General features: G+C 42.3%; 1 protein-coding gene across 2 annotated transcripts in view; it reads left to right on the top strand.

The window, feature by feature from the left end:
* Positions 1-11,872, top strand: part of LOC138966241 (uncharacterized) — a 45,587-nt gene extending 33,715 nt beyond the window's left edge. The window contains exons 14-15 of one of the 2 annotated variants that reach the window (XM_070338382.1): positions 6,312-6,372; positions 10,373-11,872. In XM_070338382.1, coding sequence (XP_070194483.1) covers positions 6,312-6,372; positions 10,373-11,019 — 708 coding nt within the window. In that variant the 3' untranslated portion in view covers positions 11,020-11,872. The remainder of the gene's footprint in view (positions 1-6,311; positions 6,373-10,372) is intronic. The other variant, XM_070338383.1, reaches the window with a different exon arrangement.
* Positions 11,873-21,984: the final 10,112 nt, after the last annotated feature.

Below are 21,984 nucleotides of genomic sequence, written 5' to 3'. Positions count from 1 at the left end.
TTCGTCAAACACGCCTTTTTCACCACGCAGATCCCGGTCTTCGGCAAGCAGTGGTGGGCGCGAAAAACCAAGCGCATGCGCATTGAGGCACAAAGTTAAAAATAGAGAGGAAATCCCCACCACCGACGAATTCATGTTCGTTTGACGAAGGTTGAATCTGGATGTCCCTATTATCCCCATTCGATAAATGTCTTTGATGACGTCATATCCGGCTTTTAGTGATAGTTGAGGCGGCTCTGTCACGCCCTCTTTTTTTTTTTAACCAAATTGATTGAAATTTTGGTCAAGCAATCTTTGACTCAGTCCGGACTTTGGTATTGCATTTCAGATCGGAAGATTAAAACATAGTTTATTAGTTTGCTCATTAAAGTTGTCATTAACACGAATTTTCACTTACAGATTAAAAAATCATTGCATTGTATTCCTCATCTTCTCCTGAATTCAAAAATATATAGATATGTCATGTTTACTTAAAAGACGCGCTCAGAATTAAAGAAAATAAGTCGAGTAGTAATGTTCGCATGCTTCGCGGAGACGAGCGTGACCCGTCTCGGTCTTTGGGAAAGTTTGGCCGAGACTATCTGAATGTAGTCTCGGCGACAGTGTGAATAAATGCATATGCACTAGTACGCTATCATACAAGAACAAACACACAACTCCAAATGTAAGTTCCTTCCACTGTATTATACAGGTATGACAAACATACACACAAATACACACAATCATGAACATAAATGTTAGGTATTCAAAAATTGGGTACTCACAGGTTTGGATGCAAAAACAAAGCGAGATTACAATCTCGTGCACAAATTTACTAACAAAGCCCTCTACCCTTCACTTATGTAGAGCACGGACTTACATTACCTGGACAGCTGTCTTCGCGCCAGCTGCTCTTTGTCTCTGTTAATAACTGGCTTGAGCGGTCAAGGTCACCAAATGACTGTGTCGCTTACTTCCGGCGAATGCTCGAAATGGTGTTCAGAGAGAATCCTGCAGCGATGGATTCTTTTATTGAGCAGATAATCAATGTAAGTTTGCTTGTTTTTATTACAAAAGTGAGTTTCAGAATGAGTGGTTTGTAGGAGTATTGTGAATCACTGATTCAATTACCAAACTGAACTTGGGTTGACAAGTGCATGTGTCACGGAACGCGAGTGACTGACTGACTCGAGAAGTACGAGTTGCCACGTTTTTGTTGTTGTTTATTTTTTTTAAAGATTATGAGAAGTTAAAATGTTTTGATGTGGCATTTCGTACGTCAGTTCACAAGAAACTTGTTTTGGTTGTAGCTAACGATTCCAATCCATTTCCTAAACATAACTAGAGCGAGAGAGAGGGATTGTAACTGTAAGAAAAGAAAAAGAAAAAGGGGAAGTTCTGATCACAGATGTTTGTGTTCTGACAACAATATGCAGTCTAAGAATTTTCATTTGTTTCTGAGAAGAGGGCAGTGCAAAAGGACAGCTTACGGCCTTAGGTGAAATTGAATTGCTTTCAGATTCAGTATCTTATATGAATATGAGGAGCCACAAGCACTTTGATAAAAAAAATAAAAGAGAAGTCAAGGAACGAGACTTTGTACTACCACAGACTGATGTCCCATTAAATTGAAATTGAATAATTACCATTTTTCAGTTATCTCAAACTTAACTATGTTTTTGTTATTTACTGATTTTTGACTTTTGGCTTGGGTACGGCCAAGTCAAAAAGGTGGGAAAGGTTAGAAATAGTCATAACAAGTTCACTTTTGGGTCTTTTTCAAATCTGTTTGCTGCATGTTTTCTGTGACCATTGTGGCTATGCACTGACACACACAAAAGTGGAGAAAGGGGAGAAATGAAGATTTTTTATTACTACATCACAGTCAGGGATTGTTGACATGTACATTGTCAAGAGGTCAAAACAAATTTTAAAAGCTGTTGGACACTGCACTAGTGTTGCTTTAATCAAGGCGAGTCTGGAACAATAGGTCCACCCCACCAAAAGGTCAACATGGAATTAGTTATGATTTTTTAGCCTTTTGGCTTGGGTACGGCCAAGTCAAAAAGGTGGGAAAGGTTAGAAATAGTCATAACAAGTTCACTTTTGGGTCTTTTTCAAATCTGTTTGCTGCATCTTTTCTGTGACCATTGTGGCTATGCACTGACACACACAAAAGTGGAGAAAGGGGAGAAATGAAGATTTTTTATTACTACATCACAGTCAGGGATTGTTGACATGTACATTGTCAAGAGGTCAAAAAAAATTTTAAAAGCTGTTGGACACTGCACTAGTGTTGCTTTAATCAAGGCGAGTCTGGAACAATAGGTCCACCCCACCAAAAAGTCAACATGGAATTAGTTATGATTTTTTAGCCTTTTGGCTTGGGTACGGCCAAGTCAAAAAGGTGGGAAAGGTTAGAAATAGTCATAACAAGTTCACTTTTGGGTCTTTTTCAAATCTGTTTGCTGCATGTTTTCTGTGACCATTGTGGCTATGCACTGACACACACAAAAGTGGAGAAAGGGGAGAAATGAAGATTTTTTATTACTACATCACAGTCAGGGATTGTTGACATGTACATTGTCAAGAGGTCAAAACAAATTTTAAAAGCTGTTGGACACTGCACTAGTGTTGCTTTAATCAAGGCAAGTCTGGAACAATAGGTCCACCCCACCAAAAAGTCAACATGGAATTAGTTATGATTTTTTAGCCTTTTGGCTTGGGTACGGCCAAGTCAAAAAGGTGGGAAAGGTTAGAAATAGTCATAACAAGTTCACTTTTGGGTCTTTTTCAAATCTGTTTGCTGCATGTTTTCTGTGACCATTGTGGCTATGCACTGACACACACAAAAGTGGAGAAAGGGGAGAAATGAAGATTTTTTATTACTACATCACAGTCAGGGATTGTTGACATGTACATTGTCAAGAGGTCAAAACAAATTTTAAAAGCTGTTGGACACTGCACTAGTGTTGCTTTAATCAAGGCGAGTCTGGATCAATAGGTCCACCCCACCAAAAAGTCAACATGGAATTAGTTATGATTTTTTAGCCTTTTGGCTTGGGTACGGCCAAGTCAAAAAGGTGGGAAAGGTTAGAAATAGTCATAACAAGTTCACTTTTGGGTCTTTTTCAAATCTGTTTGCTGCATCTTTTCTGTGACCATTGTGGCTATGCACTGACACACACAAAAGTGGAGAAAGGGGAGAAATGAAGATTTTTTATTACTACATCACAGTCAGGGATTGTTGACATGTACATTGTCAAGAGGTCAAAACAAATTTTAAAAGCTGTTGGACACTGCACTAGTGTTGCTTTAATCAAGGCGAGTCTGGAACAATAGGTCCACCCCACCAAAAAGTCAACATGGAATTAGTTATGATTTTTTTAGCCTTTTGGCTTGGGTACGGCCAAGTCAAAAAGGTGAGAGGGGTTACAAATAGTCATAACAAGTTCAGTTTGGGGTCTTTTTGAAATCTGTTTGATGCATCTTGTCTGTGACCATTGTGGCTATGCACTCAATGTCAAAAAAGTGCAGAAAGGTGAAAAATGAAGATTTTTCCTTCTTACAAGACAATGTGTGATTTGGCACATTTTGCCTCAGTCTTTATCAAGAGCCTGTCTAACCCACTTTGAAGCTGTTGGAGACTGCAGTAATGTTCCTTGATGTACATCAAGGCGAGTGCACGATGGTGCATTTCTAACCCCCCCCCCTAATGTTCACTTTAATATCAATCAATCAATAGATATTCAGTCACAGTTTAACTAACTCATTCACCCTGATCACTCACTCATCCTGTTCTATTGTATTTGTGCTAAGTTTGGTTTGCAGACTTTATTCTTTTTCTCAAATTTCTGTCCTCATGGCATCAAGTGGTTTTGTTTATAAATACCCCCCTCCCCCCCTCCACACACACTTCATACTATCAACACACACATTTCTTAATAAGTTATAATCTATAATTGCGATAGCGATAGGTACGTTTTCTGTTAAAACTAAAAGTATTGACCGTTTAATTATTTAATTACCAAGTTTTAAACTGTGACCACTATTGTTAATGGGGAACTCCAGAGCCAAATGACGTGAGCAAATCTTGGCTTTGTCTGGATTGAAGCTGCCGTCAGCGCGATTTATGGCATGGATCAACGCAGCACGCTATTTGTTTTGGTCAACACTGACTCCAGCCTTCGGAAGTTTGACGAAAGAAAGCCCTCTACATTTCGTTTGCGTCGTGTGGCATCCAAAATACAGCAGTTTGAACCGCTTCCCTTGCACATATATGCCATTTTTCGCGAAGTAGCATCAGGACCGAAACACGCCAAAGCCGATGTCGGCCGTTAACCGGAAGAAGCGGGCACCGCTCGTCAGGTGGGTGTGTCAAACAGGCACTTATTCGACCTTGACCCTAAGACAGCCGTCCATCTCATGTACGTCCGTGTGTAGAGAAATACACAAACAGTCTGTGAACTCACAGGCACACGATATCTACTTTACTGGTATCGAATCACGGCTCGTGTGTAGTCAGAAACAAGTCGCGCAAGGCGAAATTACTACATTTAGTCAAGCTGTGGAACTCACAGAATGAAACTGAACGTAATCCGCCGCTAGTGCAAAAGGCAGTGAAAGTGACGAGCCTGTTTGGCGCTGTAGCGGTTTGCGCTGTGCTTCATAGCACGCTTTACTGTACCTCTCTTCGTTTTAACTTTCTGAGCGTGTTTTTAATCCAAACATATCATATCTATATGTTTTTGGAATCAGGAACCAACAAGGAATAAGATGAAATAGTTTTTAAAACGATTTCGGAAATTTAATTTTAATCATAATTTTTATATTTTTAATTTTCAGAGCTTGTTTTTAATCCAAATATAACATATTTATATGTTTTTGGAATCAGAAAATGATGAAGAATAAGATGAACGTAAATTTGGATCGTTTTATAAATTTTTTTATTTTTTTTACAATTTTCAGATTTTTAATGACCAAAGTCATAAATTAATTTTTAAGCCACCATGCTGAAATGCAATACCGAAGTCCCTCCTTCGTCGAAGATTGCTTGGTCAAAATTTTAATCAATTTGATTGAAAAATGAGGGTGTGACAGTGCCGCCTCAACTTTTACAAAAAGCCAGATATAACGTCATTAAAGACATTTATCGAAAAAAAGAAAAAAACGTCCGGGGATATCATTCCCAGGAAGTCTCATGTCAAATTTCATAAAGATCGGTCCAGTAGTTTAGTCTGAATCGCTCTACACACACACACACACAGACAGACAGACAGACAGACACACACACACACATACACCACACCCTCGTCTCGATTCCCCCCTCTACGTTAAAATATTTAGTCAAAACTTGACTAAATGTAAAAACAGTTACAGTTCATATTCCGGCAGACTCAAATCACCGTCTGCTCTGCCTACTGAACACTCGTTATATCTTATGTAATTAAGATCTTATAGACATATTTTAACTCTGTTCATACACAGAATTACACAGCGTCTATGGCCGTTCACTAGGAAATGTATCTGAATACTAATTCCTTCTGTGGTCCAACTATAGCCTACGGACAACCATAACCTTGCAATAACTTCGCGAAATCCCGTCGAATTTCAGCTATGCTGGTCTAGAGTTATTATGATACTTCGGTGGCTTCTCAGATCCTTCACTCTTGTCATCTGGTCACTATCTCCCTCTCAGACCGGTTATACGACGCACTGCACAACATAAATAGCGGACATCTTGTCTTAGATATCTGTCTGCTATGTTTACAGTTTACAGTGTTAGTCGATTCAACTTATGCGATAAACACTCTAGCGATATTCGAATGCTTATTCCATTTACCTGTTAAGTGCTTTCCAGTCGCATCTATCCGGGCTTCCTCCCTCCCGGCCGATTACTTGGACAACCCCTCAATGTCCAAGGACAGTGGTAAAGTGTAACAATACCCTAGTTGCGATTTACAAAATGTATCAACTATTCTCGGAGTCAGTGAACTGAACTCACAGTGCGTGCCACACACTTTGCTATGTCACGCTATATCTCTTGTTAGCGCTCTAAAAGCAGAGGATATCACTGTCAAACTTTGCCTGTTACAGTGTTATTCGTGATTTCCTTCACAGATGGTTGTATTTTTGGTGTTGATGTTTTTAGTTTGATGCCAACAGATTGACTAAATGTTTTTATATCGCTTAACGCGACTTGTTTTGTTTCGATTGTAGAAAATGAAACGGTACCAGTCGATGTCTTTAAGATCTTTTTCAGTTTACCTTTTCTTTTAAGCATAGTTTGCTATTACTTCAAAGATGTTTTGTTGTGATTTCATTTTCTTCAGACAGATGCGGTCCTTGAAAAGAAAAGAGTTGTTCCAGCTGTTGGATTTCCAGTGTGCCATGGTAAGGATGATGAGGATGGGCACCAAGAATCATAATGGAGCAAAGTATTGTGTGCTTGTCGCAATCGTGTTGCTTTGATTGTAGCTCGAATCAGAACCGCGTAACTTCCAAATGTACACACACATATTGTCTGTCTTCTTGACCTGGCCGACATAAAACTTTGGGGAACTGTGGAAGACCTGCGCCGAACCTGCGAGTTCATACGAACGCTGAAGAAGAAGTCTGTCCTCTCGCAGAATCCCCTTGATCTGGAGCAGAGAAGGCAACATTTCGAAAGTATCCATTCATTAAAAAAAAATCCTGTTCTTACTGTAGCTAAGGGCAGGACTGGCTACTAATAGACCCTATCGGTATTCCAAGCTCTCGTAATCTCTCGCAAACTTCAGAGCATAGCAAAGCATGCCGTACAGCGATCTCGTGCGAGCTGCACAAGCCAAGGTTCGAAGTTCTTGCGATGTTCAAAGCATAACAAAGAGCGTGTCTCGCGAGAGCTGCTCAGATACCGAAAAGGTCTATCAGTAATCATGGTTTTTTTTCTGTCATCTGTGTCTTGTGTACGTTTTGCAGATCGCTTTATGTTTTCGTCTGTCATTATCTGTTCTCAATTGAATTTTGATACGTATGCACAGAGACATATATCTATGATTCTATGTCTCTGGTATGCACGTGTAGACCGTAAATGCGCTTAGCTTGTCTGTGTCCACCCACTTCAGGCTAGTCTTTGATCATTTGAACTTAAGCCGCTCCTCCTACAAAGAGACGGGTATCTCGTGCCTGCTGGTGGTCAGTTACGCAACTTTATGGCCGAGTCTGGTGCAGCCTCCCGGAGGATGTTCTTGTATTGTTGATTGATGCGCTCCGATCCGATAGGGTGTTTGAATATGAGTTTTCTCTTTCAGGTTGCGTGTTCAGCCATGTGTTTGTAAGATTGTGATTTGTTTACCTGCTTGACCAATGAGATGCGATGGTCAGTCTTGTTAGCTAACTTCTGATTGGAGACTTTGGACCCACCCATTTCTATGTACATCATAGCCTTTGAGATTTTTGGGCAGAACTGTCAAGAGGAGAACTTGCTTGGACTTGAGAGAAGACGGACTTGTTTTGTACTCTGTTATGATAGAGACAGCATGATATTGTAACAGTTTTCCTATTGTGTTGATTGTATGTTTGTTTACCCGGCGGAAAACCGTGAGAGTTGTAGATAAGAAACAAAATGTACGTCTTTTGTTTAGCTCTGCAGATTCATTGCCTTGTGCGTGCACTTATTATTTACTCTTTTCCGTATCTAGTTTTGCCTCGCGTTGTGTTCGTTCTGCTAGTGCATGCACCTCTAATCTGTCTGTCGCATAATTTATCCTCTCTCACCTAAAATTACCGGGTTAGCTTATCTTCCTAAAAGGCTATTATTGCGAGAAGAAATGACGACCTACGTGACAAGGAAAACCATTCAGTCGAATAATAGAAGCAATTTCATGGGATCACTTTTCTATAAAATAGTTTATTAGACTTATTTATTATCTAGAAAAGCGTAGGAATGTATCAATACAACAAGCGTAATTTACGCAATATTATAAATTCACATACAAAATCGGTACAAAATCCCGGGTCGCCTTTACATGGCAAACATCAAAAGTGCACAAGTTATCATGAGAAAACAATCAAGCCACCTAGTCTCCCTTCCCCGGCTGAACCTATCATAAGGCGAGACTCCGCATATCGAGCTAACTACGTTTTCATCCCGTACAGGATCTTTTGTTCCCTGACTGACTAACTATGAATTTCTCTTCAACCTGTTTACTTTGTTGGAATTTCTATTTGGGAGAAACAGTTCTTCCCTTTTTGGGCTACGTTTTAAGGATGGTCTAAGACCTCAGAACTTGCTAGATTAACCTTAGTGAGAACGGGACAGAGTCACGGACGACTCTCCTTATTCTTCACCAAAGTGTTTTATCCCTAACCTAATTCCAGTCTTCCCCTTTTGAAAGTACCATGCGCAAAACAGGCGGGACACCAAAAACACAGGAGCTTACATGAATTTGCGCAGGTCACCTAAGGTTTACTTTTCCCACCTATCTATCTATTTTAGGACCGTTCAATAAAACGCACGCCGACGTTCTAACAGTCCGGTTGTTTACTTCTGACTATCTACGGAATTCTCTCCTACATATCTTTTGAACCTTTACTGTTGTTTAAAGTAAACAAGACAGTAACATGCGCGGTTATCCTTTTAAGCTGGCTATACCTAAGCTGTCCTGATTTTGTGAAAAGGTAGAAAGAATCTCTAAGTTCTTTTATCGTTACTCTGCGTTTTCCCTATGCTATCCCTTTGACAGAATGCGGAGTCTCTTTTTCTTGTCCCTATTCTAAATCTTGATCTAGTCTACCTTGCCTTTACTCTCTCCCTATTCTAATCCCTAACCTAGCGCCCTCAGTCTATGTCCTTATTCTAACCCATTCTATTCTGTTCTAAAGCCTGTAGGAACTTCACTTTACATGGTCTTTTATACCAACCTGCATGGCAACGTAAACAAACACACAGAACCAGAGGCAGATTGGCTGACCGAAAAAGAACATTAACCGCACTACTTTCAAAACATTACGCGGACAATGTAGTCCGTCCTTTTTCCTTTATCTTTACACTTGCTGATCACAACAAGCGCTCTTTTAATGACTGTTCGCAATATTTAAGCAACCTACAACACTATCTTCATCAAAGAAACCTTGTCTCTCCTCTCTTTTACAATTCCTATCCTTTTTGATTAACAGACAACTTCATCCCGCGATCGTTGTTTCCAACACTACGAACAATCATCATACTTCTGTTTCATTATTAACCGCAATAACATCTTGTGGTCACTAAATTACCTCCATTATATAACTTTCATCCAATCTCTCATCATTTAACTTGACATTTGTCAAGTTTTACCCATGTTTATTAACCTGTATGCCTATGTCTGTAAATCGTGTCCGCGCCACACAAATGGCCGCCAACACGGAACTGAAAAGGGAATTACTCTTGATTTCGATACCAACTATTCTGATGCTGCTTTTTGAACGCTGAGACCAGCGATAGTGTGACAGATCACTCTGTATGCCATGACTGTCCCGAACCTTCAATTTATAATCCCATAACATTAAACTTTCTTCAAATAGGGCTCTCCCGCCACAATATAAACTGCATTGTACTTGTGCTTTGGGCCACCGGCTTCGGTCGGTTTGCGAGGTGAGGAGAGGCAGAAGCAGGAATTGAAGAGAAATGTGAACCGAGTCCGATAGTCATGGTTTTCCAGAGTTTCATGTTGCATCAAGTGATTCGTCGGTCTGTGCCAGTGAACTCGTGTCTATCATTCCCTACGTTTGTGAAGTCCATGACGAATGCAAGTGTTGTTCATTCTGTGCAAGACACTAAAGAGGCACCTACATGGTGTTCTCCTTACCTTGGGGTCAACTTCTAGTATGTGCATACATTCACCTACCACCATACTTCAAATTATCTTCTTTGTCCTCCTTCCACCCCATCACATTATTTACAAAAAGAACCCAGTCATTCGCCGTCTGCTATGTTCGCTTATTAGTTGATAAACCTAAAGTTGTCTGCTGTTACATTTTCAAAGTCGTCAGTATCCAATTTACATTCTTATTTATACATAATTTTAGCCACACATGTTTCTGTGATCGATGTGATTATCTTTTGCACAATTACTTTTATTTCGTGGAATAGAAAATATTGTTTAAAGCAGGATTCTGTTCTGTACATCTGTTGTCTTGATTTGATACAACATCCAGGAATCAAAGATGTCTGCAAAGTTTGTTACAAAACACAGAGACTAACTAATCACGTAAGACATTGAATTACATGTAATACATTTGATACAATAATAAATAACTTTAAAAAAAATTTAATAAATGAATTAATTAGTGTGATATTACATTGTACTATTTCATTCACTTGTGCATTAACTAATTCAGAGATGACTAAACAAAAGCGTTGTTCGTGCAGAGGACCAGTGCGTGGTAACAGCGCTGATGGTGAGCAGAGGGGTGTCCGATCTGTCTCACAGCACAGGCTACAGCACGCAGCACGAGGACGTGGCTGACAGATACCACCAAGCGGACATCGTCAATGGAGCTTTAGGCCGAGACGTTTCTGCTGCTTTTTCACATCTCAACACTGCTGCAGCAGACAATGACACAAACACGTACAATCCTACAGATGTGTCATGGATATGTATAAACAGTCTGAGCCCAGACACTGATCCACAGCCCATGAAGGACTTGGAGTCAGACTCGGACTCTAATGCCGAAAGCAGCTCTTCAGTGGTGGTAGCAAGTGAGCGGCGGGAGGCGAGTGCGTGCAGTGTGAGCACCCAGCACAGATACGGACCGTGGGGCGCCCTGTGTGAGAGCGAGACTCACGAACGGTACGTGCCGGGACCCGAGGCATACTTCCCTGCCGACGACGTCAGCCTATCCAGCACCGCGTCACCCTTGTCCCAGGGCTCTGACTGGTCTGACGGGGAGGAAGAGGCGTCCGATATCTGTGGGCAGGAAACCTCTCTGCTGTCCTCTGCGTGTCCTGATCGTTACACTAGCCTGACCTCATCACTGAGCCGCCAACAACAGCCTCCATGTGGACAATCACTCTGACAATTCTCTGTCAGGCTCAGACGGAACAATCAGACGTTCTAACGACTTAGAAATGAAAGAGAGATGCCAGGCTGTTCCTCGAGACAACACTAGGAGCCAAGAATACTGGACAGTCACACTGGTGTAAGTAAAACAGCTGTCAGGGACATCTATGCATGGCATCCTGTCTGGAGATGCAGTGGACACCTGAAGCAGCGCTACACACAGCAGTCAGCCCTTGACTCGTGGAGCAATGAGCTTCAGCATCTTAAGGCCTTCCTTAATTAAACCTGGATTTGACTTCGCGAAGACTTTGCGAAGTCTTTTTACAAACAGATAATTGCCAAAGCTTCGTGCAGCGAGCTTCGTGAAGTCAACTTGAATGACGGTTTTTCTGTCCGGTATTTTCAGCTTTTACTGGAACATTGCATCCTGCAAAATCACACCAATTGTTGTGCTGTGATGTCTTCACATGTCTGTGTCGGTTCTGAGCGCTTCCATTACAAAGAACGCGTTGACTCTTATGGCCCATATCTTGCCCTTCTCCCTTCATCTTTCTCTCTGTTGTGACATGGCGTATATATTTGGTTTGCCGAATAACATATTTTAAGGTGAGCTACTAGCAGGGTCATTCCTTATATCCACACATGCTATAAAATGCAAACTACGTACAATCCTATGGTGACCCTTACCTTTGTGAGTTACTTTTTCCCTTTCCATCGAGGGTAACATGCAATATCTGCACAGGCACAGAGCAGCATGTTACGTGTTTTTTTACTACATGCAAGGGTCATTCTGTGGTAATCAACTGCTCATAAAACTGCACTTGGTCTTGAAAAGTGGATTTTGACAACCAATAAAAGTAGAGACCGTGTACTTGTGTTGTGCGGATGTACCAAATAACTGCCGCTGTGTGCATTGCGCAACACGATCATACCAAGACATACATCACACCGTATAACCGGTTGATACGAAGAAACTACCCACGCTCCGGTTCAATCGATTTCAGCTCTCACGCGGCGGCAAAGCGAGTTGAGTTGCTCCACAAATTGCATCATAACTTTCACAAAAAGACATTGTATCGTATTATTGTTGTTTGCACTTTAGCATAAGAAGTATGCGTACCATATTCCAGAATTATTTTATTATTTAAATGCACTTGTAAAAGGGGAGCAGAGAATATTGACACATTTCAAGCGTTCTGCGCCAAAATGTTGACTTTTCATTGTTATTATGGAATATTTAATGCAAGTAAAAGATTATAGTCAACGGGAAAGTCAAGATTAATCAATTCTTGAAACATGAGTGTACTTGTTGGTCTTTGAAAAGTTGCAATTCGATTACATGTCAAGAAATCGCGTAGCAACCCTACAAATTGCCGGTTGATACTCTCACGCTCGGTAGGGTGAGACTCTCACGCAAAGTTTTTATTCTCTGGTTGAGACTCTCACGAATGATTTTTGCTTTATTTGAGCAAAAAAACCCAACAATTTACTCGTTTATGCAGGCAATCTTTGTTTGTCCGGTATTTTGCCACTGATTCCTGTTCTCTTCCCCCCCCCCCCCCCACACACACACATATATACATGACCCCTCTCCCCATCATAGAGTTGTTATGATCCCTTTTCCCCTATTGTAGTTTCGGCAAACTCGGGGTGTACCGCCTCTTTACAGACAGTATGAGCTGTCATTCATACCCTAATACACCCTTGATAATGTAAATGTCCGAGAAAACCCACACTGTTGCAGATCCTCTGTTATTGGGGAAAACAAGGATCATGGTGATTTTCTTGACATGATTCACTTGAATTTCTGCTTGTTCATGATCAAAAACTATATTTAACTACATTTCTAACTGTATAAGAGGCATGTTTGGAAGTGGATTGTGGAGTAAATATGTAAACCTGAAATACATGAAGTAAATACTAATACTTTGGCTCGGCTCGTTGATTTCATTAGAAACTCTCCTACTCTTTGTCTTAGTGAAGTTAGTCAGGTCTCTGATCAGATCTTCGTCCTCGCTTGATTTCTTCTTCTTCCTCTTCTTCTTCTTCTTCCGTGGTAGGACTGGGTTCTCTCGAACGTTGAAAAGTCCTGCAGGTTGTCCATACACTTTTGGATTTCTGCCGTTCTGACCCAGTGACTGTGTAAAAAACATATCTCAGTGACGCAACATGCATGCTCTCTCCAACGCTGGTGTCACTCACGTCAGTTTCAATTAAAGTGACAATCACTTTGCCTTTGCCGACTCTGATTCTGAAACAGACCAGATCTGCAAGTCAATCAATGCTTTGTGGATGAATGCTGGCGGGACCCTGTCTGTCAAACTGAGAGAGAGAGAGAGAGAGAGAGAGAGAGAGAGAGAGAGAGAGAGAGATAGAGAGAGAGATAGAGAGAGGTTTTAAACATTAAGAGACTACATAAGAGATTTTGCATCAAATCCAAACAGGTAAACATGCTAAGACATGAAATATTCTCCGTTTTCCATTTGAAAAACTGCGTGAGAGTCGCAACCGAGTATGCGTGAGAGTCGCAACCTTTCAAAATAATGCAAGCGTGAGAGTATCAACCGGCAATTTGTAGGGTTGCTACGCGATTTCTTGACGTGTAATCGAATTGCAACTTTTCAAAGACCAAAAAGTACACTCATGTTTCAAGAATTGATTAATCTTGACTTTCCCGTTGACTATAATCTTTTACTTGCATTAAATATTCCATAATAACAATGAAAAGTCAACATTTTGGCGCAGAACGCTTGAAATGTGTCAATATTCTCTGCTCCCCTTTTACAAGTGCATTTAAATAATAAAATAATTCTGGAATATGGTACGCATACTTCTTATGCTAAACTGCAAACAACAATAATACGATAAAATGTCTTTTTGTGAAAGTTATGATGCAATTTGTGGAGCAACTCACCTCGCTTTGCCGCCGCGTGAGAGCTGAAATCGATTGAACCGGAGCGTTGGTAGTTTCTTCGTATCAACCGGTTATACGGTGTGTACATGCTAGTGTCAGCGTCTTCATCTTCGCCTGCACACGTGTGTGTGTGTGTGTGTGTGTGTGTGTGTGTGTGTGTCGTGTGTAAGTTTCGGAATTGTATCTACTTTTAGGACAAAATTAGGACATCGTATTCTTATCTGATACATCTTTGTACATGCCGCAGAGTCCGAAACACACTGGAACCTGTGGGTAGAGAAAGAGATAGCCGAGAGAGAGAGGGAGGGACTAGTCTGTCGTTGTGCTTATGCGGCGTGAGTATCGAAATTCGGTCGTGTGAGCACACGTTCAAAGGAATGAATAAACTTGTATCAGGAAATCACAAACTTGCACCACTCGAACGTGTATAAGCCTACATAATTATGTGGAATGACACGTGAGTAACCCAAAACAGTTAATACTGATCTAGATTTAATGGAGTAGGCTAGCTATTAAGGTATTTGTGGCAATTAGGCCAAAGAAATGCAGGATTTTTCCTGTTACAGTGCTTTCATAGTCACTTCCTACTGCTAAGGGGGCGGAGCGGTGTGTGTGTGTGTGTGGGGGGGGGTGGGGGTGGGGAGGGTGTGGCAACTGACTTAAACTCAAGACCAGCAAACTGGCCTCGACACTCAGTTTGCCCTCAGGGAATAAGGGACGTAATGCGTTCGGGCTTGCCACGGTTAGGGTTCAAACTTAGTTTTTAGGCTGTTCTTAAGTTCGCCCGCTTCAAACATTTGTAATATAACTATTGGGTTACGCCCGTAATCGCTCAGTATCAAGGCCAGTTTGCTGGTTGTGCTTCTACTGTCTCTGTTGAGTTTAGCTGGTCGGGGGCATTTTTACAAATTGACTGATGACATCATTTACGCCTTTCGTGTCGTGTTGTCTACTTTTAAAAATCACTTGCAACCAGGAAGCAGCCCCAGGCCCCAGTCTGTCAAGCATGATGAACTTATGGCGGGTATGGCTAGGAAAATGCAACTCGTTCCCACACAGGACACAGCTACGTTACTAGGCCTACTTGCTTGGACTGCGACACACTCATCAGTGCCTGCGAGTTCCGTCGGGCATAGTCGTGACGCAAAGCTGCAGGCCTTATTGTTCGTACTGTCTTCAAGCACTCTGGGTTTCTACAAAGGTCTTATTGAGACACCTGTACAGGGAAACAAATCACGCATCAATGCACACTGAAGGGAATACTGAACGCAGCAAACAGATGTCCTCAATAAGTAACAGCTAGCATACAGTTGTGGCATGTTGTCCTCTCGGTTGCTAATTCTGTATTCTGTTCTAAAGATCTTTGTTTTGCGAGGCGCAATCCTCAGGAGATTAATTAAAAGAAGCTAAAGATGATATTAAGATGAATTACCCTCTTTTGCACGCCATGTAGTAAGGATAACGTGCAAATATTTGAAATACTACTTCCAGGCAGCTTTCTGTACAGCCGCATTAGTTTTGCTATTTTGGAATGGTTTAAAACTGAATGAACAGCGCAAGGATAAGGATTGCGTCATTCTGTATCGTTCATCACACACACACACACACACACACACACACACACACACACAAACACGCGCGCGCGCACACACCTCACACACAACACAATCACAGGTGTGTGTGTGTGTGTGTGTGTGTGTGTGTGTGTGTGTGTGTGTGTGTGTGTAATTTAAGAGCACTAAGTACTACGATTAAAAAAACCCACAATAATTAAAACTGATTTAAAAAAATACTACGCTTCACTGAGATTCGATTGTTCCACGGCTGTAAACCGTTTAGGCAGTGTGCCACACACACAAAACAAACACAGGTGCGTGTGTGTGCTCGCTCGCACGCGCGCGCTCGCGCGTGTGTGTGTAGACGGTGTGCCGGTGCGCGCGTGTAATTTAAACGATTCGATTTGATTTAGGCAGGGTGCCACGGGTGATTAAAATGGCTGTTAAATTCCTTTACTTAGACGGTTACCCAGCAGGCGACTCAGGCTAAGCATGCACGCACGCACGCACGCACGCACGCACACACAATCACACACAAACACAAAGCTGTTTAGTAAGTATAAGGGATAAGTCACGGTAGGTTGTGTCATTAGGGACGTTTAGAAACAGCGTTACCTATCAGCTACGTCACGTACCAGGACACGTATCCGCACATGCGGGTCGCGCTGCGTGAGGTGATTAGGTACGTGTTCACGTAGCAAATGCTTCCATGCGTCAGCGCAACGCCGTATGTCAGATGTTATCAAGTCCAACCATCCGAGGATGTTGAAAGGATGCTCAATATTTTCTTGAATCTTTCCTTCACGCTTCAGTCCATATTTCATAATTCTGGTTGTATACATCGTAGTCGCCGATGTGTCAAGAACATGACCCCACGAACGACAAGGCGCTGAGACTAGGGAGATTTAATAAACGAAACGTCGGGACGTTTCGTTTTGAAGTTGTGGTAAACGTCATCATTTCGGGGGTCTCTCGCTGGAAAGGTGAAGGTCAACTGAAACGGAACGTGGAACGTCAAAACGCAGTCACGTTTTCCACCCCCAAAAAACGAACAATATTTCGTCAACTTTTGTGAGTATTTTTGCACACTAACAGTTTTATTTGTTGGCCATTTTATGCATTGCTAGATTCATCAACCCTTTCACAGTCTTTCAGCGCTGAGAATGTGTTCATTGGAGGTAGACAACTGTTGTGAACTGAAATATTTTGAAGGGTGCTGATCCTGGTACATTTATCCAACTTCATGGTGAAGAAAGCAAATGGCGAAGCAGAAGTAGGTCATCGCATCGAATTTTTATTCTGGCTTCGTATGTGATTTTGTATAAACAAAGTCTGTGTGATTTATTTGGACTGAAAATAATCAAAGTATGCCCGATTCTGGACCACCTCCTAGGGTTTTTTTTTCCATTCTGATCGAGGACAGACGTGATAATTTCACTTGAAGATTTATCGCCCTTCCTTCATTCCGAAACGAAACGTGAATACATCTAAATCTTGTCTGCGGCCTATGCCGTCTCGTTTCACGTTCCGTTTCGCGGGGTGACTCATTCACCAAACGAAACGAGCTGCAAAACGAAACGTGCTGTCCTTTGAATCTCCCTATTTACGTCGCGTATCCTTTCTGTTGGTCTATTGAGTGTGCTCGCCTCGATTCACTTCGAAAAGCAGACACAGAAAGTAAAATACCGCTCGTTCAAATGTATTTTGTTGTTAAATCTGTTCAGTGGAATGAATTCCATCCCTCCGGTAGGAAAAATCACGGAAAAGCTCCCCTGGAATGGATTTTAGTGCAAATGCGTCTGTGTCACGATGAAACGTGAACACTGTGACCTTGTTTTTGACAACTTCTGAGCGTTAGACTGATACCACGTTACGTGCATACAACACCTACCACTGCGGGTATTCCCGCTGTCGCTCGCTGTGCGACCTTCTGATACGGACGTGATCACGTATACAACTGTTTTTATACGTGAAGGCAACGTATCTCATATTACTTTAAAATCTAAATATGAACCATTCAAATAAAGTACGAGACCTACCCTTACAGCATTTTCCTATATCCTGGCGCATAAACTACATTTTTTTAGTTGTGTGGTTGCTTGACTAAAATTAAATAAATCGGGTGACCCGTTCCAACGACTTCTGCGATATCACAGCAAACCATGAAGCACGCAAGGACGACCCAAGCTAAATTTAGAAATGTCATCTCGACCAAAATACTCCCAGGAAACAAGTACCTTGCGTGAGGAAGCGTATGTTTAAAAATTAGTGCAAAGGATTGAATTGAACACATGTTAACAGACTAAAAATTCAGCATAACAGTACTAGTAACCCTTTTCCCAGGAACAAATAAAGTCTGCTCAGTAACCCAATGCACACAGGCGTGTATCATGTGTGTGTGTGTTTGTGTTAGTGTGTGTTTATTTTGGTTAGTAAAATGGCCTTGCAAGAATGTGTTGTTTCATAAAGACTTTGTAAACGACCTTAAAGTAATGTTCCGTCCAATTCATTTGAAGTAATGGCCAAGTTTGGGCTCGCACATATAGGCATGCACGTACGCACGCACACCCACACCCACCAACACACACACACTCACACAAACACACTCGCACACACACGGCCACACCAATTTACAGACAGACAGACACACACACACACCCCTACCAATACACACATTCGCACACAAACACACCCGCACACACACAAAAACACGACCACTTACACGGACACAGAGATAGACACAGACACAGACACACATACACACACACACACGCGCGCACATACACATACATACACTCTTCAAAAAAAAGTTAAGGATCACTTTTTTACAAGCACGCCACACAAAACCGACAAGACCGAATTCTTTCTTTTTTAAAAAAATTATATAATTGAACAGCCAAGGAGTAATGACAAACAAAGCAAAGATCGAACGTGGCAGCGACAATTTAGCTAGAGTGTGTCAAACGTGACAACCCTCGAAAATGGAATTCACAACAATGTGAATCAGTGTCAATAACGCGTGTACCCTCCGTTGTGTGCCAGGCATTCAACACATCGTTGGCGCATGGAGTGGATCAGGTTACATATGAATGCTCTGGGAACTCCATTCCACTCCTGCTGGACCCATTGCAGCAGTTGACCCAGATTGGCAGGAGGAGGGTGATGTTGCTGTACCCGACGACAAAGCTCGTCCCACATGTGCTCTATGGGGTTCAGGTCCGGGCTGTTGGCTGGCCACAGCATCCTGTTGACCCTGGCCTGCTGGATGAAGGTGTTTACAGCTGCAGAGCGATGGGGAGGTGCGTTGTCATCCTGAAGAATCGCACGAGGGCCGATCGCTTGGAGGGCTGGAACGACCAGGGGTTGCAGGATCTCATTCTGGTAGCGGACACCGGTCAAGTTGCCCACTACATGGTACAGAGGTGTCCTTAGACGTGTGCTGATCCCTCCCCAGACCATCACAGAGCCTCCGCCAAAACGCTGTCGTTCCAGAACAGTGCCTTCTGCGAAGCGCTCTCCGCGATGCCTCCACACTCGGATGCGACCATCAGCAGGTTCCAAGCAAAAGTGGGACTCATCTGTAAACAACACCTGAGCCCACTGCTGACGTTGCCACCTCACATATTGAGTGCACCAGGCTCGGCGAGCTGCTCGGTGATTAGCAGTCAGGGTTGTTCTGTGCAAGCGGTTTCGGATCGTCTGACCACTAACAACAGTGTTGGTGGTAGCTTGTAGGCGTTGCCTAATGTTGTTTGCCGTAGCCATTCTTTGTTGCATGGCCTGCCTCTGAATGAAGCGATCCTCTCTTTGTGTGGTGACTCTGGTCCGACCAGAACGTTGTCGCTCCTGCACTCTTCCAGTTGCTTGGAATCTCTGTTTTAGTCTGACTGCAAGCCTCTGGGCCACTTGCCTGGCAGCAACACCGTCTTGTAGCCATCCTATTGCCCTTCCTCTATCCAAATCACTCAGTTTTCTTCGTGGGGGCATGTTGCTACTGTGCATAAGTGTGTCAGCGTGGTGTCAACCTTTAAACACAAGCTGGTGAGCGATGTTCATAGCCAGGACCCTGTTGTAGCACGTACATCACAACCTTTTGCCCTGGCATGCGTTCCGCAAATTTCATGGGGCTATAAAAAACACTCTTTTTCTTCCAAAATGCAGAAGCTTTTGAGAAGTCCCACAAAGGGAAATAACTGTGCCTGCCAAACAAAATTCTAGGTCAAGACTCATTGTTCATTTGTTAATTCAAACACATTAATCTTTTAATTATTATGTCGATGTTAAATGTTTTGGCAATTTTTTATAATTAGATCCGTTTTTTCAACCGATCCTTAACTTTTTTTGAAGAGTGTATGCTGCGCGCACCCGTGCATCCATCACCACATTGTCCTAAAGAAAGAGAGGAAAGGAAACAGGCAGACAGAATGAGAGAAAAAACTCCAAATCTGTTCTCGAACTAAAAGCTCAAGTCACAGCGACACACACACAATGACAGCAGCAGTTTCAATACTGGGTATTGTTGCGGACTTCAGCGCACTGTCCACAATTATTTTAAAGCACGAAATGTATGATGTTGCTTGGAATCTCTGTTTTAGTCTGACTGCAAGCCTCTGTTGTTGCAGAATGATCGGCAAACAACATTAGTTCATATCTACAGGGCCGTAGTCAGTATGTGTCTGTCAATAATCTCTCATCTCCTCCATCTCCTCTCTGTTTCGGCGTTCCCCAGGGATCAGTTCTAGGCCCAGTTTTATTTGTACTATACACCACTCCTCTCTCTGCCGTCATCAAGCAACACGCAGTCAATCACTACCTCTTTGCAGACGACACACAACTCCAACAAGCATGCAAGCCTACAGAAATCCAAGCGGTGACGCACACTCTCCAAAACTGCACTTCAGATATTAAATCATGGATGACAAACAATATGCTCAAGTTAAATGATGACAAGACTGAATTTCTTCTTTTCTCTGGAGCTTCCTGTTCGACCACTTCCCTTCCAGCCTCCATCACAGTAGGTTCTAGTGACATTTCTCTCTCTGATAGTGCTAGGAATCTTGGGTTCATCATGGACTCCCACCTCTCAATGAAACAACACATCAAAAAAGTCTGTCAGACATGTTACTTTGAGATCAGAAGAATAGGTTCCATAAGAAAATTTCTCACTGTTGATGCCACTAAAACTCTCGTTACATCCTGCATTCTGTCCAGATTAGATTACTGCAACTCCCTTCTCATAGGCTGCCCTGACTCCACTCTCCAACCCTTGCAAAAAGTACAACACTCTGCTGCACGTCTCATTTTCAGAGCACAGCATCGACAACCCTGCACTCCTCTCATGAAAGAACTTCACTGGCTTCCTGTATCTGAACGTATTAGGTATAAAGCTGCCTGCTTCTGCTACAATATCATCTCTGAATCGGCACCTGCCTATCTTTCTGAACTGGTCTCTCTCTACACTCCCTCTCGTACCCTTCGTTCTTCTGATGATGCTCGACTTCTCTGTCAAGGTCGCTTTAAACGCAAGGCTCATGGCTTCCGCACGTTTTCGTATTATGGACCTCAGTTATGGAATTCACTCCCCTTTCAATTACGTCACTCTCCATCCATTTCATCTTTTAAGTCCAATTTGAAAACTCACTTGTTCCAACAACACTACGGATAGTTCCTTAGTATAGAGTCTGGGGATGTGAGATGTGCATGATGTGTTGTTTGAATCTGACAGTGATTGTATGATTTTTGTATACATGTATTGTTGTCCCGCGCTTTGAACTTTTGATAAGGCGCTTTATAAATGCCCGTTATTATTATTATTATTATTATTATTATGTTCGAAAGGAGTTTTGCCCTACTTTGATACGTGACGTGGTACCTAACTAACAGTTTTCTTCTTCTTGTCGTTCGCTGTTAGATCGTCAGTCCGGACTGCAGGGCGAAACGTGCTGTCCTCTCACTAACAGTGTTGAAAACATTCCTCTGCGTGACTTATCTCGATTGGGATAGATGAGGTGACGCAATATCTAAACCTCCCTATTGTGACAGTTAGCCACACACCGGGCGAGTTTTCGCGAGGAACAGGGTTGAGCTACGGTAGGGTCACTGCGCATGTCTGGTTTTTTTCTTCGCGGAAACGCTGTTGGGTTGTGTCCAGTCGCGTCCCTTGCAACAAGATGGCGACAAGCGCGTTACGGATTTACTGTTGTGGAGAGTTGATGGACGACGATGATGAACAAGCAGTACTGTTTTATTGTTGATGTGAATGTAATGCCAAAACATCGAACTATCGATTCGAACGTCAATGAAGAAGTGAGCGTGAAAATCGAGCGCAAAACAGCCGGGTAAAAGTTCAGGGCGCTAAAGTACATTTGAGCCGAAATCGCACCCAAACTCCTGTTGACCTCATTTCTTCCCAAAATAAACATCACTGCTAAAATAAAATGCATTAAAACCAAGACAGTATCCAACCCAGTACAGTATCCTTAATTTTTGAAAGGCTAAGTGATTTACAACA

The sequence above is a fragment of the Littorina saxatilis genome, linkage group LG5, assembly GCF_037325665.1.
Source record: "Littorina saxatilis isolate snail1 linkage group LG5, US_GU_Lsax_2.0, whole genome shotgun sequence".
Taxonomy (NCBI): Eukaryota; Metazoa; Mollusca; class Gastropoda; order Littorinimorpha; family Littorinidae; genus Littorina; species Littorina saxatilis.
Note: the sequence above shows the minus strand (reverse complement) of the source record. Positions and strands in the feature narration are given on the sequence as shown.